The following is a 24089-nucleotide window of genomic DNA, read 5'->3' on the forward strand; positions in this document are numbered from 1 at the left end:
TCTTGAATTTTCAATGGTATATGACTTCGCTATAGCAAACATGTATTTCAAAAAGAGGAATGAAGATTTAGTTAATTTCTAGAATGGAGCCAATAAAAGCCATACTGACTTCTTTTTACTCGGGAAAAATGATCGATCAATATTGATGGTCTCATGCGTAGAAGAAGATGAGGAATTTAAGGAAGCAAAATCAAATTTGTTGCACTATTACATAAAAAAAGGTCTATGTCACATTATGGAATTTTCAATTAACAATGCAACGTGTGAACTAAGTGAAACAATAAACAATACCTTTTATTAAAACATAAGTACAGAACCAACAAATGCAAAACAAATCCAGAGACACGACCTCTCCATCCAACAAAAATGTCTTCAATGCATAATGACCAATCTCCATATAAACACAATGTTCACTTCATGAGCAATTAACATGATTTAACCAAAACAATTCGCACACTACATGTGATATAGGTTGAGCTTCATAAGACTATATGGAGCAAAAAGACCAAAAGAAGATGGGCCGAACTGCTAAATGGGAACCTTAGCTTCAAATGAGCATAACTTTGAGACCATAAATCAGAATGACTATTATAAAACAAATTCAGAAAAACAAGAATTGCTAGGGATCATTGGGCACATTTACAATGATGAAAAAAGGTTCAAAATGCATTTTTTGACGTTTACTTTCTATATTTAATAAATTCCATTTTAGCATTTTTTTGGGCTATTTTGAGTTTGGGTTTGTACTAAAAGGTCATGATTAAGTATTATAAGGTTAATACAGAAGTTTTGGTTGAATGAAATTTTTACTACTTTTGGAAAGTTTACTATTTTGGGAAAGCAATTTTGTAGTACAAGTGCATTCAAATTAGAAATCTGAAAAGTCTACTTAAACAATAGTGAGGGATGTATTTTATATTATTCAGATTATCAATAAAACTTCAATTTCCTTTAGAATCATTTATCTTATTTTCCTAGTGGATTCAATTTTCTTTATCGGTTGCGTAAACACGACAATCAGATTGAAAGATATCCAATTTCCATTCAATCAATTAAACAATAAAATCAAAAACACTTCTTTTTCTCCAATACAAAATATGACTGATAAATATTCAAAAATTTCAACCAAATAAACAAGCAAACTAACTCAAATAACTGATGTTCTAAAGCATGATTCAAAAAACATTACAAAAAAAAGATAAATAAACAAGCAAACATAATTATAACAAACCCTAAATTAGATTTAGATCATTACTTGCTCTTTGTTGCTACTCTGAGTCTGTGTGAGTGTGTGTGAGAGAGAGAAAGAGAAAGAGTGAGAAAGATGAGGAGACCTGACGGAGAGAGAGATGGGAATGCATGCAAGAAGCGTGTGAGGGGCGAGCGAGCCAATTGGAGCGGACCAAGAACATGCGTGCCATCGACATCGAAAGCTGAGAATCTGATTTCACAATGCACGACATCTGTGAATTATATATTTTAAAGAAGATTGAAATATTTATTTAAGAATAATGACTTTAGTTTAAGAATTGGATTTATGGGTTCGGGTTGTGACTCATAGATGAGTCCGGTTGTTTGACCACGCCTATGTCATCTAACTTGGATAAGTCAAACTTTCCCCTGACCAGTACAAAACTAGTTACATCATCAATAATAATTAACGGGCAGGGCACAGGAGGCACAAGAGCAAAGCCAGGATTTTGGTCATTTGAGGACTACAAATAGTAAAAACAAAAAATTGTGGGGATTAGTTTATATGTCCCTAAAATCTGTCATCATAGATTTTTAAATTTCTTATAAGGGGACAAGTATTCCATCAACTCCCATTATAAATTCACCCAATTGGGTATGTAGACACCCCAATTTATATGAATTCAATAAAAAAATTTAAAATTTTCTCGAGTTAATTTTAATTTAGAGTTTAAGCCCTCCAATGAGTCAGCATTGTTACTTGACATCATTTTCATGCATATATACATCATATCATATACTTTTACATGTCCAAACATTGTTCCTAATTTATATTCACTCTCCATTAATCAACTCATTACTCATATCCTAATCTCATACCAAATCAACACTCAATTCTAGTCCAAATACTCAAACTTAAACTACCATAAAACCCACAACCCAAGTCCATATCCTAACTCCATACTAAATTCACACTCAAGCCTAGTCCAAATATCCAAACTTAACCCTAAGCCTATAACCCAAGTTCATATCCTAACCCAAAATCAAGTTCATTCTAAACCCAACACCAAACCTATTATAAGTCTATGATCTACACATCCTCCCAAAATGTGACACATATCAATTTCTCATAAGTCTCCAATACTCTATGCTATAATCTAATTGGATAATCAACTCCTCATTGTGAAAATCCAAGAATACTCGTATCAAAAAGTGTGGTAAAACCAAAAAAGTACTTTAGTCTTTTGGTATAAATCCTTAGAATTGAGAGAACTTTCAATCTTACCTTCAAAATGTGAAAATCTTCAAGTACATACATGGAGTTCTCTCATTAGTTCATTTTAAAAATATACACTCACCCTTGCTTTATGAGTTATTTATAAATGAATCAAGATCTACTTTTTACCTACCACTTCATTTTTACACATGTCACTCTCCTACTCACCATCTCAAAAGTACTTTTTGTTCTCTCACCTTTATTTATCAAAAAATCAAAGATCAAAAAATAGTTTTAGGATTTCTTCACAAATTTCACATTTACCCTTATACAAATAAAAAATCAAAAAAGAATAACATAAACCTCATGTCCATTATCTTTATTTTTAGGGTTTGACCACTTTATCCTAAAAGGTTCTCCAAAAACTCTATAAATAACATCATTTCTTATGAGTAATTCATAATTTCAAACCCCCATCTTTCAATCTCAAACTCTACCAAAATCTCTACTCACCTCTCTAACTTTCTCTTAAGCTAGCTTTCAACTTAAGAACTCTCATCTATTTCTCAATCGTCAACAAAAAAATCATACCATCTTTAACCATCTACTATCAACCAAAACATTCAATTCTCATGGTCGTCTCAAAACTCAAGCTTATTCAAAAACCCAAGAGATAAGGTGGGTTAGATTAGGTTTATATTATTTAGCATTTGCACTTTCTACTTCTAACCCTCCACTTTATTTTATGTTTTTAGAAATCCTTTAGGATGTAATGCACACCTTCTCCCACCTCTGGTTGGTTGGACTAAGGTTCAGTCGAAAGGGTGGGGGTTGAAACTTTCTTTTTCCTATCACATAACTCATGCATCATATTGTACATGATATACTCACTCACATATGCTTAGCAATGATGAAGAAATGTGTCACCTTTTTGTTAGGGGTGAAATATTAAGTTTTTGGCCTTGCATATATGCATTAAAATTATGACCTCAAAGGAACTTCATCATGGAATCTCTTTAAAAGGTTAAATCAACATTCATATTCATGAAAAATAGTGTGGACTACATGAGTCATCTTTCTCCGTAAGATATTTTCAATGTCACATTGACATCAAAACCCTTCTTTAAGGGGATATTTTCACTTAATACACACACCACCTCTAACATATATTTTTATGTATTTTTTTATTTATTTTATTAAGTTTTTTAAAAAGAATGGTCAAATTCAAGGTAGCCACTTTGGTGGAGAGGATAAGATGTCTAACACCTTCCCCATCCTCTAACCGGACCTCATTACTTAGATCTTAGGTAGACCATACATTTTTCAATAAATAAGAGTCACTACAATGACAAATAAAAATTTTAAAATCATCTCGGGTGCCTATTCACATACATTTCCAAAAAAGAATGATGGCGACTCTAAACAATATAACATTGAGGTTTCACGACAAACATTCTTATATCTGTAGGGCAGATCAATCTATTGCAATTTTATTACAAAAGTTCCCTTACTTCATCAAATTTGTTACCGAACAAACCTTTACTAAAGGATATTGGGCCCACATGAATTATCAAAATGGCAATTCAACACCACATACGTCTAGATATCATGGGAAAATTATATTAAAAAGAAAAAAAAAATCATTTTTGAGCTTGAGCCAAAGTGTTGAAATAATGGCCATTGAACTCCCAAATTTAAATCTTAAATTCAACTATGAAAAATAACTTGTTTTCTTCAAAAAAAAATTTTTTTTTGAGTTCTTGGAGTTCTTTTATTTATAACTCTATGGCATTAGAACATGTTTTTTGACGTTAAAAATTGATGATGTTAGGATCCACTCCAACGCATGTTGAGTAACTGATTAATGCATCAATCTGAATTTTATGACATGGATATTCACTTCAAGGTTTCTTGGGCAACAAACTTTATAAAAGTTAGGTTTTAACAACTCCAATGGCGTTTTTGTAATAAAAATGTAATAGATAGGTTTGTCGAATAATCCCTCTTATAAATAACAAATAATTAAACTAAAAATAAGAGAGTTTATATTGCCACAACAACTTTTGCAAACACCACCTCAAGATGTATGTTAATTCTTGGGATATTTCCCAAAACGTGCGCAACTTATGTCAAAATTTTGATTTTGATACATTGTTCATTTTAATTCTTAAAACATGTTTTTCTAATGAATTCGTTACTCTTATAATCAACGAATTCGCCAATAAATTACCAACGAGGTCATTGATAATGACAAAATCGTTGATATTTTACCTATGAATTCGTTAACATTAAAAGTGATGAACTCATGAGTTCATAGATTATAAAAGTGATGCATTCACCCTAAAAAACATGTTTTGGGAATAAAATGAACAATTTATTGAATTCGAAATTTCGTCATATTCAATGCACAAAACAGAGATTGACCCTTAATTCTTTGGTGCTTTACATATGAATAGGTGTGGTTTAGCTAAAGTTGGTGTGGCAACAGAATCTCCCCAAAATAATGACCAAGGGATGTGCCTATCTCAAACATTAATACACATGAAATCTAATTATTAGAATTAAACATGCATCATGAAATTTTATTATCTATCTAATATTAAGATCCTCATATCGTATTTTAATGGATTGCATTATGTTCATGAAATAACGGTTCCCTATCCATAAAAATAAATGTGTATGTGTTTCAAATATGATTAGGATCCAGTGATTCATGAAGAAACACACAATGCCAATAGTTAAAATAAGAAATCCAACGATCGAGAATAACATATGTTTCTTCGAGATATGTTATATATAAAATCTCAATGGTTGAGTTCATGTTTGAAGACCAAACTTGCATGTCTTTGAAATAATGTTGGGATTTTGTGATTTATGAGAAAATACACTAAATCCCAACAACTAAAACATGAAATATAATGGTTGGGCACTATGACCAAGGCCTTCCACAAAAAAAATAAAGGTCTTAACTTTCAAGCCCCTTTGTTGGCCACCCACTGGGATTTATCCCAAAAATTACTTGTTGCGCGTGAGAGGAAGAGGGTTACATGTGCCTCGAGGATTAGTTGGGTGGGGACTAGTTGGGTGCTCTAAGAGGTCCAAACACCTCGATTTAAAAAAAATAAAAATGAAATACATTGGTAGTGACTTATGAAAAAAAAATTTATACATGCCTTAAATATTAATTGGATGGGGATTGATAGGTGCTCTAAGAGGCCTAAACCCCTCGATTTCCAAAAAAATAAAAATACAATGATAATGACTTATAAAAAGTCAATAAATCCCAACTATTAAAACATGAAATATAATAGTTAAATAAATATGCATCGCATATCTCTAGGATAAATTCAAACTAATGGATTTCTCATTTTAATAGCATGGCTTTTTGTATTTTTATGAATCAACAGATGTCAAATTATTTAAAAAAAAAACTATTTTCTATAACGTATGTAGACATGGATTTTTCATTAAAAATCCAATTTCTACTTGGATTTGGAGTTACTACCATTTTTTTTAGAATAGGATGTGAATAGGCATCTGAAAAATAGTTTCAAAAAATCACTTTTATTTGTAATGACTCTCGTACAAATAAAATACATTAATCTACCTAAGATCTAACAAAGGGAGTCCATTTTAAGGATTAGGGAGTGTTAGGCATCTTATTCCCTTCACGTTAGGTGGTAACCTATTGTTTGGTCATTTTTCATTTTTTGAAAAAATTTAAAAGAAAAATTATTGGAAATGAAAGTTTATACCTTCAATTTTTGAGGGATTTTATTTATGGCCTAAATCATGGGAGTCACCTCTTACATTTTTATGGTGGTAGACATAAAAAAAAAATTAAAAGTTAAGAAGTAAAAATGAAGAAGTTAGGAGAAGGAGATGAAGAAGAAAGAGGAGAAAATTATTTCCTATACCTACCTTGAGGCTTGGACTTTTTTTTCTTCTTCTTAAATTCTTGCTATTTTTGTTTTTGATGATGTATTTGTGTTAGATTTTTGGAGAAGAGAAGATAGAGAGAATTGAGTGAGATTGAAGAAAGTTTTTAAATTTTTGAGGGGGGTTGATAGCATGTTTTAGAATCAGAATTTGAGAGAAATAACTTGAGATGGGGCTTGAGAATATGTTTTTGAATTTGTGAGAAAATGTGATTTATATAAAGTTAGGAGATCATTTTTAGGGATAAAAGAGTTCAACCCTATAAACAAATGAAAATGACATTTATTTTATTTTTCTTTTAAAATTTTCAATTGTATGAGAGTAGGAATGAAATTTTCTTATGATTTTGGGAGGTTAGTTATGAAAATGACATGTGAAGGATAAGTTAGATGTAGAGTATGAAGTAGAGAGTAAGATAGGGTGGTGAAATGATTTAAGGAATATAGAGGGAGTAGGGTAGGATTAGGTGGTAGCATAATTTACTAAATATGTTGAGAAAATGTCTTTGGACTTAAATTTTATGGATTTGGGTATTGGGTACTGATTTAGGTTGGGTTGGATTTATGACTATTTTAGGTCCAATGGACTTAGGGGTTGGGTTGGACTTGATTAGATTAGGATATGTATGGGATTGAGTTGACTTGAAAAGTAAGGTCGTGAGGGTTTATGGGGTGAAGGTTTATGATAGGAGATGGTTTATTTTTAGCCATGGGTTAAACAAGAGGGCCTTAGGCTATTATTTGAAATAAAATAAGTATTTTTTGAAGATTTAGACCCTTAAGCCCGTTGGCAATTTTTTGATAAAAATACATTTTTTCGAGCCATTTTTGAGTGGGACCCATTCAAATTTGGGTGTATACAATGTGGATGTAGATTAAGAGATGTTAAAACCACAAAAACTTATCTTGTATTAGTTATAAATATTCATATTTAAAAAAAAAATCAAATCAACAAAGATACTGATATTTTGGCATTTCAGGCAATTAGATTGAGATATCAAATCGAATGCCAATGACGCATTTCTTTTTATTAGTGATGCTTTAATTTTTTTAATATTTAAAAAATTAATAATTAATTAATAAGATAAATAAGAATATGAAATGTTGTTTGGTCACAAATACATATCTTCTAAATTGGTTACACGAGATCTTAGCATGGCCTGATTATGTAATGGCTCACTGATTAGATAAATCTATACCACTAAAATCAACTTCAAATACAATTCAAATGAAAGATGATTGGTTATCAAAAAAAAATTTCAATATATAATTAAACTTAAGAAAATGTTAGAAGGAAAGACTTTTTTAATTTTAGGGATGAGGTAATCGTGAAAGAAGAACATCAGGCATTAAGAACATCATTTTCCAAGGGTTGGGTTGGAGGATATTTTACTATCAGGAGGGAAATATCAAAATTTCAAAAAATAGATAATCTGTCGGGAAAATGCTCAATTATATATTTACAAATCACATTTTCTCAAAAAAATAATTTTCCTTAGGGTTCACTAAGTGAAGCCTTGGACAAAGTGGATAAAGATTTTGTCTTTAAAATACATATCTATATAATAAAACACATCTCTAGGGCCCAGTTTTATAGGGGGACAAACTTACATCCAGTTAGGATAAATATTTTATCCAAGAGCAATTGTGGGGCCACTTTATTTGACTCATTTAAGTCGACTTGTTAATGAAAATTATTTATATATTTTAATAAATCTAATATACATAGATCAAATCAGTTTGATGGTGATCATGACAATATTCATCTCCATCATCATCTATGTGAGTTAAAGATAATAAGTTTTTGGATGAGAAAATAATGATTTTTTTTTTTAAATTTATCTATATATTTTTTCATTGTTTCATAAGAGATGACCATAATCAAAGGACTTTTCATTAATTTTAAAACATAGGAGGACCTAAAATATTCTCAAATAAATACATTTTTTAATCTAAAAAATCATTGAAAGGATAGTTACGATATTTTTGCTTCAAGAATACTTTTTAGACTAAGATTTCATAAAAAAAAATGTTAGAAAATAACCCTATGATCCGAAGTATAATCAACAAGAATACAAAAATCACACAAGACACAAGATATACATGATTCGGTCAAAGCATCGGCCTACGTCCACGGGCGAAAAATAACGATTTCACTATATTAATCAAAAAAGAACTAGGTTACAATTTCTCTCTGTCTCTCGTATATCTCTCACCCTCTTTCGGGTTTCATATCTTACCCTTTATATACTTAGGGTTACAAAGAGGTTAAACGAGTCGGATCCAAAACCAAACCAAATGGGCCCAATATTTTGCTCGAGGGCGACCCCCAGTAATTGTGGGGAAACCCCACACATTACCAATTAAACGGGTCATGCAGGTCGTTAACGGATCATCAAAAGATCTAGTTTGAATCTACGACAATCTCCATATACAAGAATAGAAGACATAACCCAACAAAAAGTATTAAAGAGTCTATATTTTTTTTAGAATAGACTTTTTGGTACATATTTTCAAAAAATAGGTATTTACGGTCGCTGTCCATTTTCTTTTCACTTCCTTTAACTTTATTATATTTCCTCTTTTATTGTTTTAACCCACTTTATTATTTTTCATCTTTTACATTTTAACCTCAAAATAATTTAATAATACCATCCAATTTTATTTTTTTCCTACTTTTACCCCGTTAATCTCAAAGAGGATGCTTGTACCGTAGGCATGAACAAACTCTAGTAAAATGATATAGAAAATATTTTTTAAATCATTATTTGTTCTTTGTTGCAACTCTCTCGCTTTGTGTGTGTGTGTGTGTGAGCGTGAGAGAGAGAGAGAGAAAAAGAAAGAGAGTAAGACTTGGTAAAGAGATAAATGGAAATGCATGCAAGAAGCGAGTGAGGGGTAAGCGAACAAATTGGAGCAGAGCAAGAACACACATGCCGTTGACATCAAAAGTTGAGTCTCTAATATCACAATCATTGCTTGTAATTTTTATTATTCTAAGATCAATCATCCATACCTACATATTTTGGAATCATGAGTGATCTATTTAACTATTTTATGTTTAGGATTTTTTTGGTCAAGTAGCTTTCTTAATAATGATTATTTTTCGAACAATCTTAATATAAATAATTGGCTCATGTTATACAAGTATGAAAGCACCATCGATCTGTGAGTGTGAATCCGCTTTTATTTTTTGGGAGTCACCACCTAATTTTATAGTCTAAGAACAAAAATTGACTCTAAACAAATAAACGATACTGAATCACGAAAAAAATTTATGAGTCCGGAGCTCACGTTACAAGATTGAAAGGTGTTAGGCACCAATCCTGCCCTACGAACGTCGGTCTTTACTTTTTCCAAAAAATTTACATTGTAAAAAAAATGACTTAAAAATAAAATAAAAACTTTCTTTACCTGAATGATTGTGACTATCGATTCTCTTAGAAACTAGCGACAAACGTTCCTCTTATGAATCTTCTTGCTTTTTGTCTCCGTCACTAGATTTATTTCCGATCTCTGAGATGAGATTTTCTTCTCCTAGATCTCTATATTTTCTGGTTTTTTGAATATTTAAAGATTTTTTGGATGTTTTTTAAGTGAAAAAAAGGTTTAGGTGTTAGGTATGAACTTGGGACTTCAGATTTAGGATATTAGGAAGTATAAGGAGAGATATTGACCTTGATTTTCTTGATTTTCTAATATTTTCTTGACCTACGAATTTAGGTGGTGGATGCTCATTTTTAAAAAACTTTTGGGAGATTAGGCCTCTTAGAGATAAAGTTAAGTTGTTTTAATTAAATTTTTATTTGAATTTTGAATTTTAATTTACATAGAATGAGAATTTTTTAAGTTTTTAGAGAACCCCCTAATAGAGGGTTCTTTATTATATTATATTTTTAATTCTTCGGCACCCCTAGTGGAAGTTTTTTATTAAATATCATGTAGGCCCCACTTAAAATTTAACTCGTGGACTTAATTAATTGATTTTAATAATTTTAATTTGATTTATTAAAATTTTACTTTATGTTAATTAATATTTTAATTATTAGTTTCAGATTTTTATTTTTAGGATTTAAAAAATTACTATTTTTCCCTTAAAGAGGGTTTTTTGCTTTGAGAGGTTATTTTTCGATATTTTGAAATATTTTATGTAAGAATTTTAATGAGAGTATTGATTTTTGTCACTTATGGGTTTCCAACGTGAAATGATTGTGAATCTTATGAGGGGCGTTTTCATAGTTTTATCAAATTTTGTGAAAATTGGCGAAATAGTTTATTTAATTTTAGTTTGTTATTTTATGTGTTGGAAAGAGTTTTTCTAAGCGTAATGTAGGTTCTAAGGATGTTCTAATGTCAGGGGTATTTTAGTAATTTGATCATTTTATGATTTTTCTTGTAAAGTTTTTTTTGTCCAAAAATAATGATTTCTATGTTTTTAGATCATATTTTTCCTAGTGTAACGTGGTTTCTAAAATTTTGTTTGTTTGAAATATCTCCTTCGAAATTTGGAAACACGTCTAGTAACAACAAAAAAATATTAAAATATTCATCTATCATTGGGAGCCGTTGCAATTAGGTTGACGAGTTGATTAATCAGGCGGATGCAAAAATGGGGTGTCTACAATATATTATCATTCATCTCAAGATCTCTAACAATTTAATTAAATATATTATTTGTGTTTGATAGTATCAACATGCTTACCATGAGGTAAGACATGTAGAGTGGGAGACAAAATTGTATTTTTTTAAAGCACTATCCAATATTAAGATTGTCGGATTTGTCTCAATTCAAAAGACTTATCAAAGAAGGACTTGGTTCTCCTTGTCACTTAATTTTGGGTTTTTTCTATATTTGGGAGTATCTATAATTTGGGGTCAGATTTCTACACATATAATATGTCGTCTACATGTCATTTTGAGATTTTTGTTGATGTCGATGACATTCACCTGGACTTGCCCATCTATCAACCAATCATAAGAGATCTAACACCATGACAATCACCTCAACCAAGGTTGCATGAAAAAACCTTGCCAAGGTAAGTGCCTTGGTCACATTAGACTTGTGGCGCCCCGCCAAACGCTAACACAAATCCTCATGTCAGATCCTGAGGTATTATGTGACACCTCGAAATTTCGGCATGGTCTCATCTGTTTATGTTAGCATTCCAAGGCGATTCAACCTGTACCTAATGAACAACATACAGTCCTGTATATATACATACAAAATATAATACTAACGGAAGCCTATATACATCTAATAACGTACGAAAGATCAGAGTGCGGAAGAATAACCATAATACAGGATTATACAAATATTTCTCACTCTAACAAAAGTCCTAACGCTCAGAACAAAATCTATTACTTTTGGATAATCGACACCACTAGGGGCTATAATCCTAATACTCACCAAGTGACGAACTCTGGCTGTCTATCTGACCCACCAGATGATTCTCACTCGTGCTCTATACCTACCTCGTCAAGCTTCGGATCTGAAACTAAAAAAAATAGAGAAGGAAATGGTGAGTAACAATGGTTACCCAGTAAGGAAGAATACAATTTCTACCAATAATCTCTTCTAACATGAACGAATAAGCAACTAAATCATTTTAAAATCTATAAAATTTTACAAAAGAAACTACGATTAACTAGTACATATAGTCAGGGATAAGCAACTAAACATTTTAAAACTAATATTATATCAACCAACATTACTCACTATATCATTTTCTTTTTATACAAATCTAATTTATCAAATGGGAACATTAAACTTGCATTTCATTTTATATATTAAAATAAGGTAACATATACATAATACACATGGTGGAATAGTGGAATTAAAGAGTTGAGATTCACGATTAAATCGTTCCTAGTCGGGACATGATGTTCCAATTCTTTACTGGCTTTTAGTTCCTTATTTTGTGGCCGATAGCTGCATTTACCACGTTTGGTTGACCATTTATCCGGCTCAGGCTAGCCGTTTGACGTGACCGTAAGCAATAGGTCTCTTTTCAATATGTCAGAACGTTCGACTACTATAGATTGTTAGTGATCACTGACTAATCATCTTCGTCTATGCCTATCAGGCGTGCATGTGATTCTCAAATATACAAACCATTCGTATACGACCACCTTTACATTACAAGTTCATTGGTAAAGATAGAGAGGAATAAACCGGATTCCAGTTGTGACTCCACTTTCATACGCGTCCTATACCACGAATGAACTTGGTGGTCCCTACCGTACATCCCAAGATAGTACATCACTCCTGATGATATGACGCACTATCCCTTCAGCATTCACAGACTCTTTAACAACTCACAAAATAGCTACATATATATATATATATATATATATATATATATATATATATATTACTTTCATTTGAAAACAAAAAAGAAATTAACAATACAAGATTGAAAATGGATATCCAGTTTCCTACCATGCAAGTGTGGCCAATCAGCCTAAAATAAATAATAGAACGGAAAAGTAAACAACGCCTCGCGCTGACAGAAAATAAATAAACATGCAACCAGTAACATTATTCATGGATATCCGTTCACTAACCTACAGACAACACAACAATGTAAAATGCAGACATCACCCCTCGGGTGTGACTTTGACATTTTACCGTTTTCATACCCTTTTTCCCTTTTTTTTTCGAATTTTAAAGTTTTCATTCTCTCAAACAAAATATCCACTTTCTGATATTCATCAATTCAATATGAGTTAATTGAATAATAAATCATTTTTCTAACTATGAACTTCATTTTTTATCAAGAATCTTGAAAAATTATAAAACTTATATTAAAACAGGGTTCGAGCGATGCACGGGACCCAACTGACAGAAATAACCCGATGAAACATTCTACCCACGTGTAATTTGTTATAAAATATAATTAAACATATTAAATATGCAAATTCTGACGTGAATTTGAAATAACCAATTGAATTCTATATTTTTAGAAACTCAACACAAATTTTTAATAAAATTCTAAATGCAATTTTCATAATCTACGATTACTAATAGAAATTGAGAGTTTCTTACAATCTCTATGCGAATGAATTGAAACACGTCCGTGAAAATCGAGATGATTGGTACGGAAATCGAGATGACTCATTCTTCTAGGTGGTTGATTTTCAAAATAGGCCCGGTGATTTCGAAGATTTCAATGTGGTCGTCTTTTCTCCCTTCTACGGTGGAGGAATGTTTGACCCCGAAACGGATGAAATCCGAGGTCGAAGTTACAAAACCCCCGTATATATGTACGGTTGATTTTTGACGATACGGGATGAAAAAGAAAATGAAATGAAGAGATCTTGGGTGGGTTTTATAGATGTCGAGGCTACGGACATTTCTCCCTTCTACGTCAGTCGTTGACGACGAGCCGTTTGCGAGGGATTTGCGTTTGAAGTTTAAAAAAAAAAAAAAAAAATTTAAATGCGTTGGCTATTGGACGGGTTGGCGAAGACGAAGTAATAAAAAAATTTAAATTTTTATTTATATAAAATTTGGGACGAAATTGGTATTTCGCCTATTATTTTGATCGACGATAACTTGACCGTCCGGACTCCAAAACTGACAATTGAATATTTTTTTTCGTCTAATTATTCGTTCTGGATCTAATGGTATGGTCAATTTCTACAAATTATGTCTCTAACAAAAGTTTACATTTTTTGCCTGAGGTGACTCCTAAAATTGACGTCATTTTCATTTTTGACGATAATTCAACTTTCTGGTCTCCAAAAATGACAAATAAATAGTCCATGTTCAATAATTTTTCGTTACAAACCCAATGGTATAATCGAATCTTAATAATTCTTACTCTAGTAAAAAGTCACTATTTTAACCTGATCCGACTCGATAATCGAGGATTTTACAATTTTTATATTCGGACTCGCATTTGAACGTGCTTACAGGCTAAAGTATATTTTTCAATCATTTCGAATCCAATGGTGAGGTCAGATTCCATTAAAAATGATCAGAAACATCTTAAAGTTTTACCCCTAAGTCCCACTTTCAGGATTTTCTCAAAATTTTACTATTTTTTTCTCGAGATACGAATTGAAAATTTAGGATTTTACAAGACTAATGAAGGTGACCAAGGTACCACCATCATGATTGTAGGAGATTTTTCAAATCTTCCACTTCTCAAGTTTCGTACTGTTGATGATGGTTTGATTCTCGTTATTTATGTTGGTTTTTTTAATTTTCGGTCATCTTTTTATTTTGCACTTTTAGTTTTTTAGTCATCTCCTCCGTTGATCTCACCTGAAAAGACCCCGGTGTGGAGTCGGTCAAGGGGCCTCCAAAGATCAAGTTAGAACTTTAGAAATATGCAAAGTAGGGAGAAAAAGTTTAGAAGCAAAATGAGATGTAGTGTGTTCTGACTTACTTTGTGTGGACATGAGATGTTCATAATTGAATCTCAATACTACGTTGTTTAGAATCACCACTAATATTTTTTGGAAATGGGTGTAAAAGAGTACCCAAATTAATTTTTTTTAGGAAAATCATTTTTCATGACATTGTAATGACTCTTATTCATGGAAAATGGTTTGGTCCACCTGTAGACACCCCATTTTTGCACTCGCCTGATTAATCAACTCGTCAACCCGATCGCAATGATTCCCAATGATGGATGTGTATTCCATTGCTTTATTTTGTTACCAGATGTGTTTCAGAAATCCGGATGAGGTATCTCAAACTAACAAAACCTTAGAAACCACGCTACGCTAGGTAAATACGACCCCAGAAACATAGAAATCATCATCTTGCAAACCAAAAAGAAGCTTCACGATAAAAATCACTAAAAACTATCAAATTACCAAAATACCCCTAATCTCAAAACAACCCTAGAGCCTACGTTACGCTTAGGAAAACTCATTCAAACACATAAAACAACAAATCGAAACCAAATAAATCATTTCGTCAATTTTCACAGAATTCGACAAAATTACGAAAATGCCCCTCATAAAGTTCATGACCATTTCACACAAAAAATTTCATAAATAACACAAGATAATATTTCCATTGAATTCCTTACGAAAAATCGATTATAACACATCTTAGAACATTAAAAACCGACTTAAAACGTGAAAAGTCCTCTCCGGGGGCAAAACGGTAATTTCACAATTTTCATAATTAAAAAAATTCGAAATTAATAAATAAAACATTAAATAATTAAAGTAAAACATTAATGAAATTAATTTAAAAATTTGAACCTAAAAAATCGATCAATCGGACTCTCAGGCAAAATTGTTGAGGGTTCGTGGGATATTTCTTTAAGGACCCCTCCATTTGGGGGTTCAAAGAATTAAAGAAATAATGGAGAGGCCTTCTCCAAAAATTTAAAGTAAATCAAGCAAGACTGAAGTCAAGGTATTAAAGTCAATCAAGTGAAACTGAAGTCAAAATTAAAGTCAATTAAGCAAGACTAAAGTCAAGATATTGAAAGTCAATCAATTAAGACTAAAGTCAAAACATTAAAAGTCAATCAAATAAGACCAAAAGTCATAATAGAGATCTAATTAAATAATAACTCTATCTAATAGAGTTCTAACTTAAAAACAATTCTACCTAAAACAATTTGAATTAAAACACAATTCTACTTAAAACAATTCTAATTAAAACACAATTCTACCTAAAACAAGTCAAACTAAAACACAACTCTAATTAAAAGATCTCTAATTAAACACTAACTCTATCCAAATCAATCCCTAAAAACATCTATAAATAGAGGTGCTCACACCCTATTTTCGTATCAAATTATAAACCCTAAGAGAAGTAGGTCTAGAAGCTCCCCTAGCCCCCCATAAACCCTAGTTTTGGAGCCCCAACTCCTTAGCTAACATCCCTCCTTCAATTTTAGTCTAGAAAATACCCAAAAGCCTTCTAAAAACATCCCCAAATCCGCAACGAACTTGAAGAGTTCAGATTCAAAAACAAGGAGATACCTTGCCTTGGAGATCCGAAGTCAAATCCGGAAGTAGAACGAAGTAAGGGAGCACGGTACAAGGAGTTCTTTTTGTCAGATCTGAGGGAGTAAAGTCCTTGCATCGAAAAGGTATTATTTTTTATTTTCTATTTTTATCTAGGTTGTAGCAATGTAATCTACTTGAGAATTTAGTAGAGACCGGCTTTGGCCGGGCGGGATTGGTGCCTAACACCTTCCAATCCCGTAACTTGATCCCTGAATTCAGTTTTTTTTGTTTTAGATTAGTTTTTATCCGTTTAGAGTCATTGATCGGTTCCTAGACCGTAATAACTAGGTGGCGACTCCCAAACCTCAAGGGTCAAAAGCAGATCCGCGCACCCCGCGGATCGAGGGCGCTTTCACCACCTAAGATCTAGATAATAGAATTTAATTAAAGAATAGAGAAGGTGTTAGATACATCATTCTCTCTATCTAAGGTGGTTACCTTTTTAGATTTTTCCATTTATTTGGATAATTGAAAAAGAACAAGAAATGCATGAAGTAGGTGTGTGCACATGGTGAGAATGCACATCTTTGAAAGAGGATTTAATGTTAGTATTGACATGAGTTGGAATGTTGATTTAAGATTTTAGAGAAATTCTATGGATGGAGTTTCCTTAGATTTATAACCTTGATATATGCATGTTTTACTAGAAACTTAGTGTTTCAACCATACCAAGAGCGTAACATATTTCTTCATAGTGTAAATTATGATGCATAGTGTAACTTATGATGCATGATAAAGATATGGGTTAAAAAAGGACTTCACCCTCTATCTTTTCGACCAAACGGCCTCAAACATCCCATACCCAAAGTTGAGGTTCAACCTACTTGGGATGAAGAAGGGTTTTCCATTACATCATAAGGATTTTCTATAAAAAAAAATAAAGAGGGATGAAAGAAAAAGATGTAAGTACTTAAAATAAAACTAAATCCTAACCCACTTGTCTCTTGATAGTCTTGAATGAGAATGTTTTAAGTAGAAGAACTTGTAAGTTGAGAGTTAGAGGTAAGAGATGAGTGATGATTTTTGTTCAGAAGTTTGAAGGTTAAAAGAGGGTTGAAGATGTTGAGTAGGGATTTTGATAGAGTTTTAGGTTGAGATATGAGGGTTTGATAATATGAATTGCTCATAGAAAATGAAAATACATATAGAGTTTTTGGAGAATTTTTAGGGGTAAAGTGAGCCAACCCCTAAAACAAAGTGAAATGACATGAGGTTTAGGTTGTTTGTTTTTAGATTTTTCATTTTTATAATGGTAAAAGTGAAATTTGTGAGAAGAAACCCTAAAAGCATTTTTGATCTTTAGTTTTTTAATAAATAGATGTGAGATAACAAATGGATTTTTGGGAGGATAAATAAGAAGGTGATATGTGTAAAGGTAGAGTGATAAGTAAAAAGTAGACATTAATTTATTTGTAAATAATTCATAAAGTAAGGGTAGATATATATTTTTGAAATTAATTAATGAGAGAACTTCATGTATGTACTTGAAGATTCTTACCTTTTGGGAGTAGGATTGGAAGTTCTCCCAACTTTAAGGATTTTTACCAAAAATCAAAGTATATTTTTTGTTTAACCATACTTTTTGAGAAGGGCATTCTTGGGTTTTCTCAAGAGAGTTGACTCTCTAATTAGGTTGGAGCATTAGTCCACCAATGATGATCATTCTTGGATGTTGAACCTTATGAGAAACTAACATGTTTTCTTTCTTGGGAGAGGTGTAAGGCCATACTTAGAATGGACTTGGTATTGGATTTTTGTTTGTACTCGACTTATGGGCTTATGATGATTTAGATTTAGGTATTTAGACTAGATTTGAATATGAACTTAGTTTGTGTCAAGATCTGGATAATAGATTAGATAATAGATTAGATAATAAAGAATGATTTTAGATTAGGGAACAACTATGAACTTGGGTTGATTTATGAATTTTAAGCAATGGATTAAGGAAGTGGGTATGGATTAGATTGGATTAGGGATAAGATTTGGGCATGCAAACAATATGAGATGATATATGTGTGTGTATGTGTGCATGAAGAAGTGTGCCAAGTGACAATTATTATGCAATGTGGGTCTATTGAAGGACTTTAAGCTCTTTAATCAAAATTAACTTGAGATTTTTAAAATTTGGACTTTTTTAATGGGTTCATGTAAATTAGGGTGTCTCCACTTTGAGCATGTAACATATTCCCATGATGTCATTATGAACCTAATAATCCATTTTTCATTCTCACAATGGCTTTAAAGCACCACTATCTAAGCTCATAATGGCCTTGAAGTTCCACTCTCTTGGATTTTTTAATCGATAAGAGAAGTGATTTTTTACTTTGCAACTGATTTAACTCGGTGGCTATTTAATTCATCAAGTTGACTTCGTTGTATTATGTACCTGAGCTTTGTTCTGTCGATATTTATGTTTTTCCATCTGATGCTACTTCAGTAGTTGTAAGTTATAATATTTGATAGAAAGATTGACTCTCTGTAAGGGATTGATCGTTGAATTATGTTAGGGGGTTGATTTAGAGATTGAACTACTTATGAACAATTTATATGGGGTTGGCTCTTTGAGGAGGTTGAACCGTTTTGTATTACTGAATGAAGGGGTTGACTCCTTTGGGAGGCCAAACCACCTTGATTGGACGGTTTGAAGAGGTTGGCTCCCATAGGGAGGTCAAACCTCTTTGGTTGGATGGGTCAAATCCCCTAGGTCGAACCGAATGGAGAATGCGTTAGACCCAAAGTTCCCGATCAACCAGGTTTGGATCGGGTTGAAGTATTATTTTCTCTAATCCCTAGGGTCAAATATTTTTGGTTCCTACAATGGTCATGACAACGACTTGGCCTGGGTATACCCAAGGCATAACACCTTAACTACATTATGATCGATGTACCGTCACACATTAACCATAAGTGGCCACAAGATCCCTCATAACATTCTGATGTACTCTTATATCTTATTAAGCTTCTTGTTTAAGAGGAAGCCCAACCAACTAGGCTAGAGACTTTCCTCAAGCTCCATACTTCAGCCTCGAGAAGACATTTCTTTCGAGGTATATCTTTAGAGTACAAGTGAGGTTGTTAGCTTTGGCTATCATATTGCCAAAGGATCCCCCAAGACCACATTTTCTTTTTTAAATAGAGGAAAAAGTATGTCGAGGCATGTCCTTAGACAATTAAAGGTGCATTCTTTCATCATCCGAGGTAATTCTTTGACTATCAAAGAAGATACATACTCATTCACATTACAAGAAAATTCGTTTTTAGTAGCAAATTTTTTAGCCATGATGTGTATGTGGTCACTAGAAGTAACTTTTAGTGACGATCATAAAATATCACCACCAGGGACAAAGCCAGGATTTTTTTGCTAGTGGGGGCTAAGTGCTAATAATGGTCGACTGATAATCTTAGTTTCCTCTTATGCCAATGTTGGACTATTCACTACAAATCGCAATTTTCATTTTCAAACACAAATTGTATGTTCCTGCATCATAATGAGCATACTATTAAGTTGTCCAAGGCAATCCAAAATGAAGTAAGGAGGAGCAAGTGAAGCTTATGGCTTTAGTGCCTAGAAAGACTTGGATGGCTAAACTATACATGAATCATATATAAAAATCATTAACAATTCAAAGAACAAAAACATTCATGGTTCAAAGTTAAATTATTAAATTAATAGAGATGCACAAACACCAAATAAATACCCTTTTTATAAAACACCAAACAAGTGGTCGGAGCTCAAAACAATATTTTTTATGGTAAAAATGTATGAGATTCGATGACTCTATTTGGTAATTTGAAAATCGGTCAAATTTATTGAAATTCAATAGAGTCAATCGATTTAAATATTTTTCTATGAAATACAAAGATTTTTGTGATTGCGCATCTAGTAATCCACCTTATAGTTGACATGGTTTTAAATCTTGATTTTGTCTTATCTCATCCCCCACTAATATCAAGTAGACTCACCAATCATGTATTTTGAACTATATAAATCATTTAACTTAGTTTATAATTATTTTTAACCCATAATTTTATTCAAATGATTTTTTTATATTTTAAATAAGGTGGATTAGAAGACGTATAGTCAAGAGATTATATTTTGTTAAGATAATAAATAATTAAATTACAAAAATTATTTATTTTATCAAAGAAGAAAAAATTTTAATTGATTTGGACAAGTTATAACGGATCTCTCACGAGTCAATGTGAACAATGATTCACATTGAATATCCCGCTCATTTGTGAATGATAGTATACCAAGGCGAGATATAATAACTGCACGTTAATATATTTAACTAATATATATTTATCAAAATTTATTATAATTTAAATGATTTGACTTGAAGGAGTCCACTTGGTCTCTATTGTTGCATGATCAAAATAGAATTAAAATTTTCTAATGTATTTTAGGAAAATAGGTAGATCCTAACTGTTTCCCATTTTTATATGAGTAAAACATATTTAAATAATTTCCTTAAATCAACCATTTTTTTTTTAAATGTAGGCCAATCATTCCATCGATGTGAATGGCACATTATTGATGTGTGTTGGTTGCGTTTAAAAAAGTATTTTAGTAACTTAAAAAACAAGGGAGGATAATTTCGTGTTTGTAATGTTGATGTCTTGGAAATTTTTTAAAAATCAGACCAGACCAGACTGTTGGTCCAATCAAAATTTCAATGTTCATTTGTTTAGTTCTCTAGGAATCGTTATTCAATAAGTTTTTATTAAAATCAATGGTTCAATTGGGAAAACCATATTCTTTAATGATTGATTTTTTAGATATTTTGAAATATTTTAATATTTTAACGTAAATTTTTTTTTTTTTACTTCAAAATGATCGAAGATTTCTTAAGAAAATTTCGATTCGTTCTAGTTTTTAAAACATTTTGCTTGAAAGGGGGAAAGTCATCCAATATTCGTTATTCTTTCAATGAAGATCGTTAAAAAAAAAGTGCATGTCATTAAAGATAGGGGCATTTCTAATATTTGTAAAAAAATGGAGGGGTATTAAAAAAACTTCAAAACTTCAGTAGGGGCTATAGCCCCCACTCGCCCCAACGTAGCTCTGTCGAACATATAGGAGTTTTTGGGAAATATAAAGACAGAATTTTTGTAGAAAAATCAAGGATTTTTCATAAGATGTTGAATTTGATGGATTGAAATGGGGTTAAAGAGATTAAAAATATTTTATCCCGAAGGTTCAAGAGTTTCAAAATCTCAATTTGTGGGAGAAAAGTCAAGGGTTTTTCACCATAGATTGAATGTAAGGGCATTGAGGTCATTTTTAAATTTATCTTCCAATGTAGATCCAAGTCAAGGGACATATATCATCAATTTGGAAACATAGGGAACATCTCAAATATTCATAAAATGTGGAAACAAGGGACATAAAATGTCTAAATCACAAGATCAAAAGTTCACTTTTATGGAAATTCCATCCCTCCACCACCTCCATGTGCATCCCATATGTTAAGCAGAGTTCTTCAATTATATTAATGAGGACTCAGGTTTGACCACCTAAGACGAATCTTAGTTAACTAGTCATTTTATATTAGTAAACCACATGTGTAGCATCTACTCCAAGTTTTTATGGGCATTTTTTAGTTTCCCCTTAGTTTTGGATAGAAATTAGAGATACCCCTTTAATTTTGAAACTGAGGATAGACTTTATTCTTTGGTATATAGACTTAATAAAAGATGATCAAAATGCCTTTGTTCCAAGTTAGAACTTCCAACATCCAACAACTTCTCAAAAACAAAGTCCAAAAAATTTAGGGAAAATTATTGATAAGGCATGTTTATTGAAAATATGCACCATAAAGACAATCTTAAAACATTATTTTATAAAATACTTGAACTACCCATCCAAAGCTATAAAAGTGTGGAAATTGTGTCTAGCCCTTCCATGTCTTATTTGATTATTTGAGATACTTATATCTTTTAAAATTGATGAGAAATCCCTTGACCTTGGTCTTCTCTCACACATTAATGAAAAATCATCTAAATGGAATATATATGGGTCAAGTACAAGAGCCAACATGTTTGTCCTATGTCACTTAAAAGTTTCGGATTGAGCTGATTTTTTGTGAGGACAATCTCTATGGTGAGATCCTCCTCACCAAAAATCAGCCTAATCTGAAATTCCTAAGTCCATCAAAAGTGGTTTACAAATTTTCAATAAAAAATCGACGATTCGCAATTCTAAACCACTTTTGATGGACTTAGAAGTTTCATATTCTGCTGATTTTTTGTGAGAATGATCTCCTCACCATAGAGATCATTCTCATCAAAAATCAGCTCAATCCAAAAAATTTAAGTCATATAGGACAAACATGTATATATATATGGATCAGGATCCGTGTACACACATATCTACTCATATATCTACAACGTGTTTTGTCTTATGTAGGCTAAAAGTTTTGGATTGAACTGATATTTGGTGAGGATGATCTCCTCATCATAGAGATCTTCCTCACTAAAAATTAGCTAAATCCAAAACTTTTAACCACATAGGACAAAACACGTTTTACATATATGAATAGATATATGTGTACACAAAATCTGACCCTATGTATATATAGGGTCCCGTTCGGCACCCTACGCTTTACCCTACATGTTTTGTCTTACATGGGTTAGAAGTTTTGGAATAGACTGATTTTTGGTGAGGATGATCTCTATGGTGAGGAGGTCATCCTCACCAAAAATCAGTTCATTCCAAAACTTCTAACCCCATCAAAAATGATTTACAAAAAATGGACGATCCACAATTTTTCAACTTGTAAATATGGGGCTAGAAATTTTGGAATAGGCTGATTTTTGGTGAGGAGGATCTTTTAACTGTAGAGATCATCCTCATCAAAAATCAGCTCATTCCAAAACTTCTAACCCATATAAGACAAAACACGTAGGGCACTGAACATTTCCCATGTATATTTATATATATATGGGGGCGGATCATGAAACATAAGTAAAAACAATGTAATAACAATCAATTTTCAAAATATGGGTTAAAAGTTTTGGATTGAGCTGATTTTTTGTGAGCATGATTTTCTCATCTTATAGATCTTCCTCACAAAAAATCTGCTCAATCAAAAACTTCTAACCCATATTTTGAAAAATGATTGTTTTCATATATGTTTATATTAAAACATAATTGTAGGGCCCACTTTTGTAGGAGACAAATCTAATTAGAATAAACATCTCAAACACTTTTTTCATCTCTTCACCCTATCTAGTTTACCATATTTCCTCTTTTACTTCTTTAATTTTTTTTTTTTTTGTTAATTTTCATTTTTACCTCTTAAGCTTATATTTTTTTTACTAATACCCTCCAACTTTTTTTTTCCGCTTTTATCCCCTTAATCCCTCTTAAACTTTATTGTGTTTCCTCTTCTCTTTCCCTTTTTCAATAATAGCCATTTAACTTTACTATTTTTCCTCTTTTACCCCTTTCATCTTAACTTTTTTTTAACAATAATACCTCTTTAATTTTATTTTTTTTTCATTTTTACCCCCCAAAAGGATGAACATGCCTACACAAACTCTAGTGTATATATATATAATAATGCTGAAGTGACCTCAAGATTTTACCTCATATCGTATATCCTGACGTGAAACTGTGTAGGAACCATAGATGCTTTCATCGAGATACGATCCAAAACCATCTATGATTCTACACACTTTCACGCTAGGATGTGAGATATGAGGTACAATCTTGAGGTCGGCTCAAGCACGATTCATAAATATATCCCCAAGAATATTAA

At 31.9% G+C, this 24089-nt stretch overlaps 1 protein-coding gene across 3 annotated transcripts in view; it reads right to left on the reverse strand.

Moving 5' to 3' along the window:
- Positions 1–1492, reverse strand: part of ALDH5F1 (aldehyde dehydrogenase 5F1) — a 34596-nt gene extending 33104 nt beyond the window's left edge. For 2 of the 3 annotated variants that reach the window (XM_086421543.1, XM_086421542.1), the window contains exon 1: positions 1335–1492. In XM_086421543.1, coding sequence (XP_086277669.1) covers positions 1335–1463 — 129 coding nt within the window. In that variant the 5' untranslated portion in view covers positions 1464–1492. Of the gene's footprint in view, positions 1–1255 lie in introns of all 3 variants that reach the window. The other variant, XM_086421544.1, reaches the window with a different exon arrangement.
- Between the last annotated feature and the right edge of the window lie 22597 nt (positions 1493–24089).

This window comes from Akebia trifoliata, chromosome 13 (genome assembly GCF_017979445.1).
Source record: "Akebia trifoliata isolate Shusen 1 chromosome 13, ASM1797944v1, whole genome shotgun sequence".
In the NCBI taxonomy this organism is placed as follows: Eukaryota; Viridiplantae; Streptophyta; class Magnoliopsida; order Ranunculales; family Lardizabalaceae; genus Akebia; species Akebia trifoliata.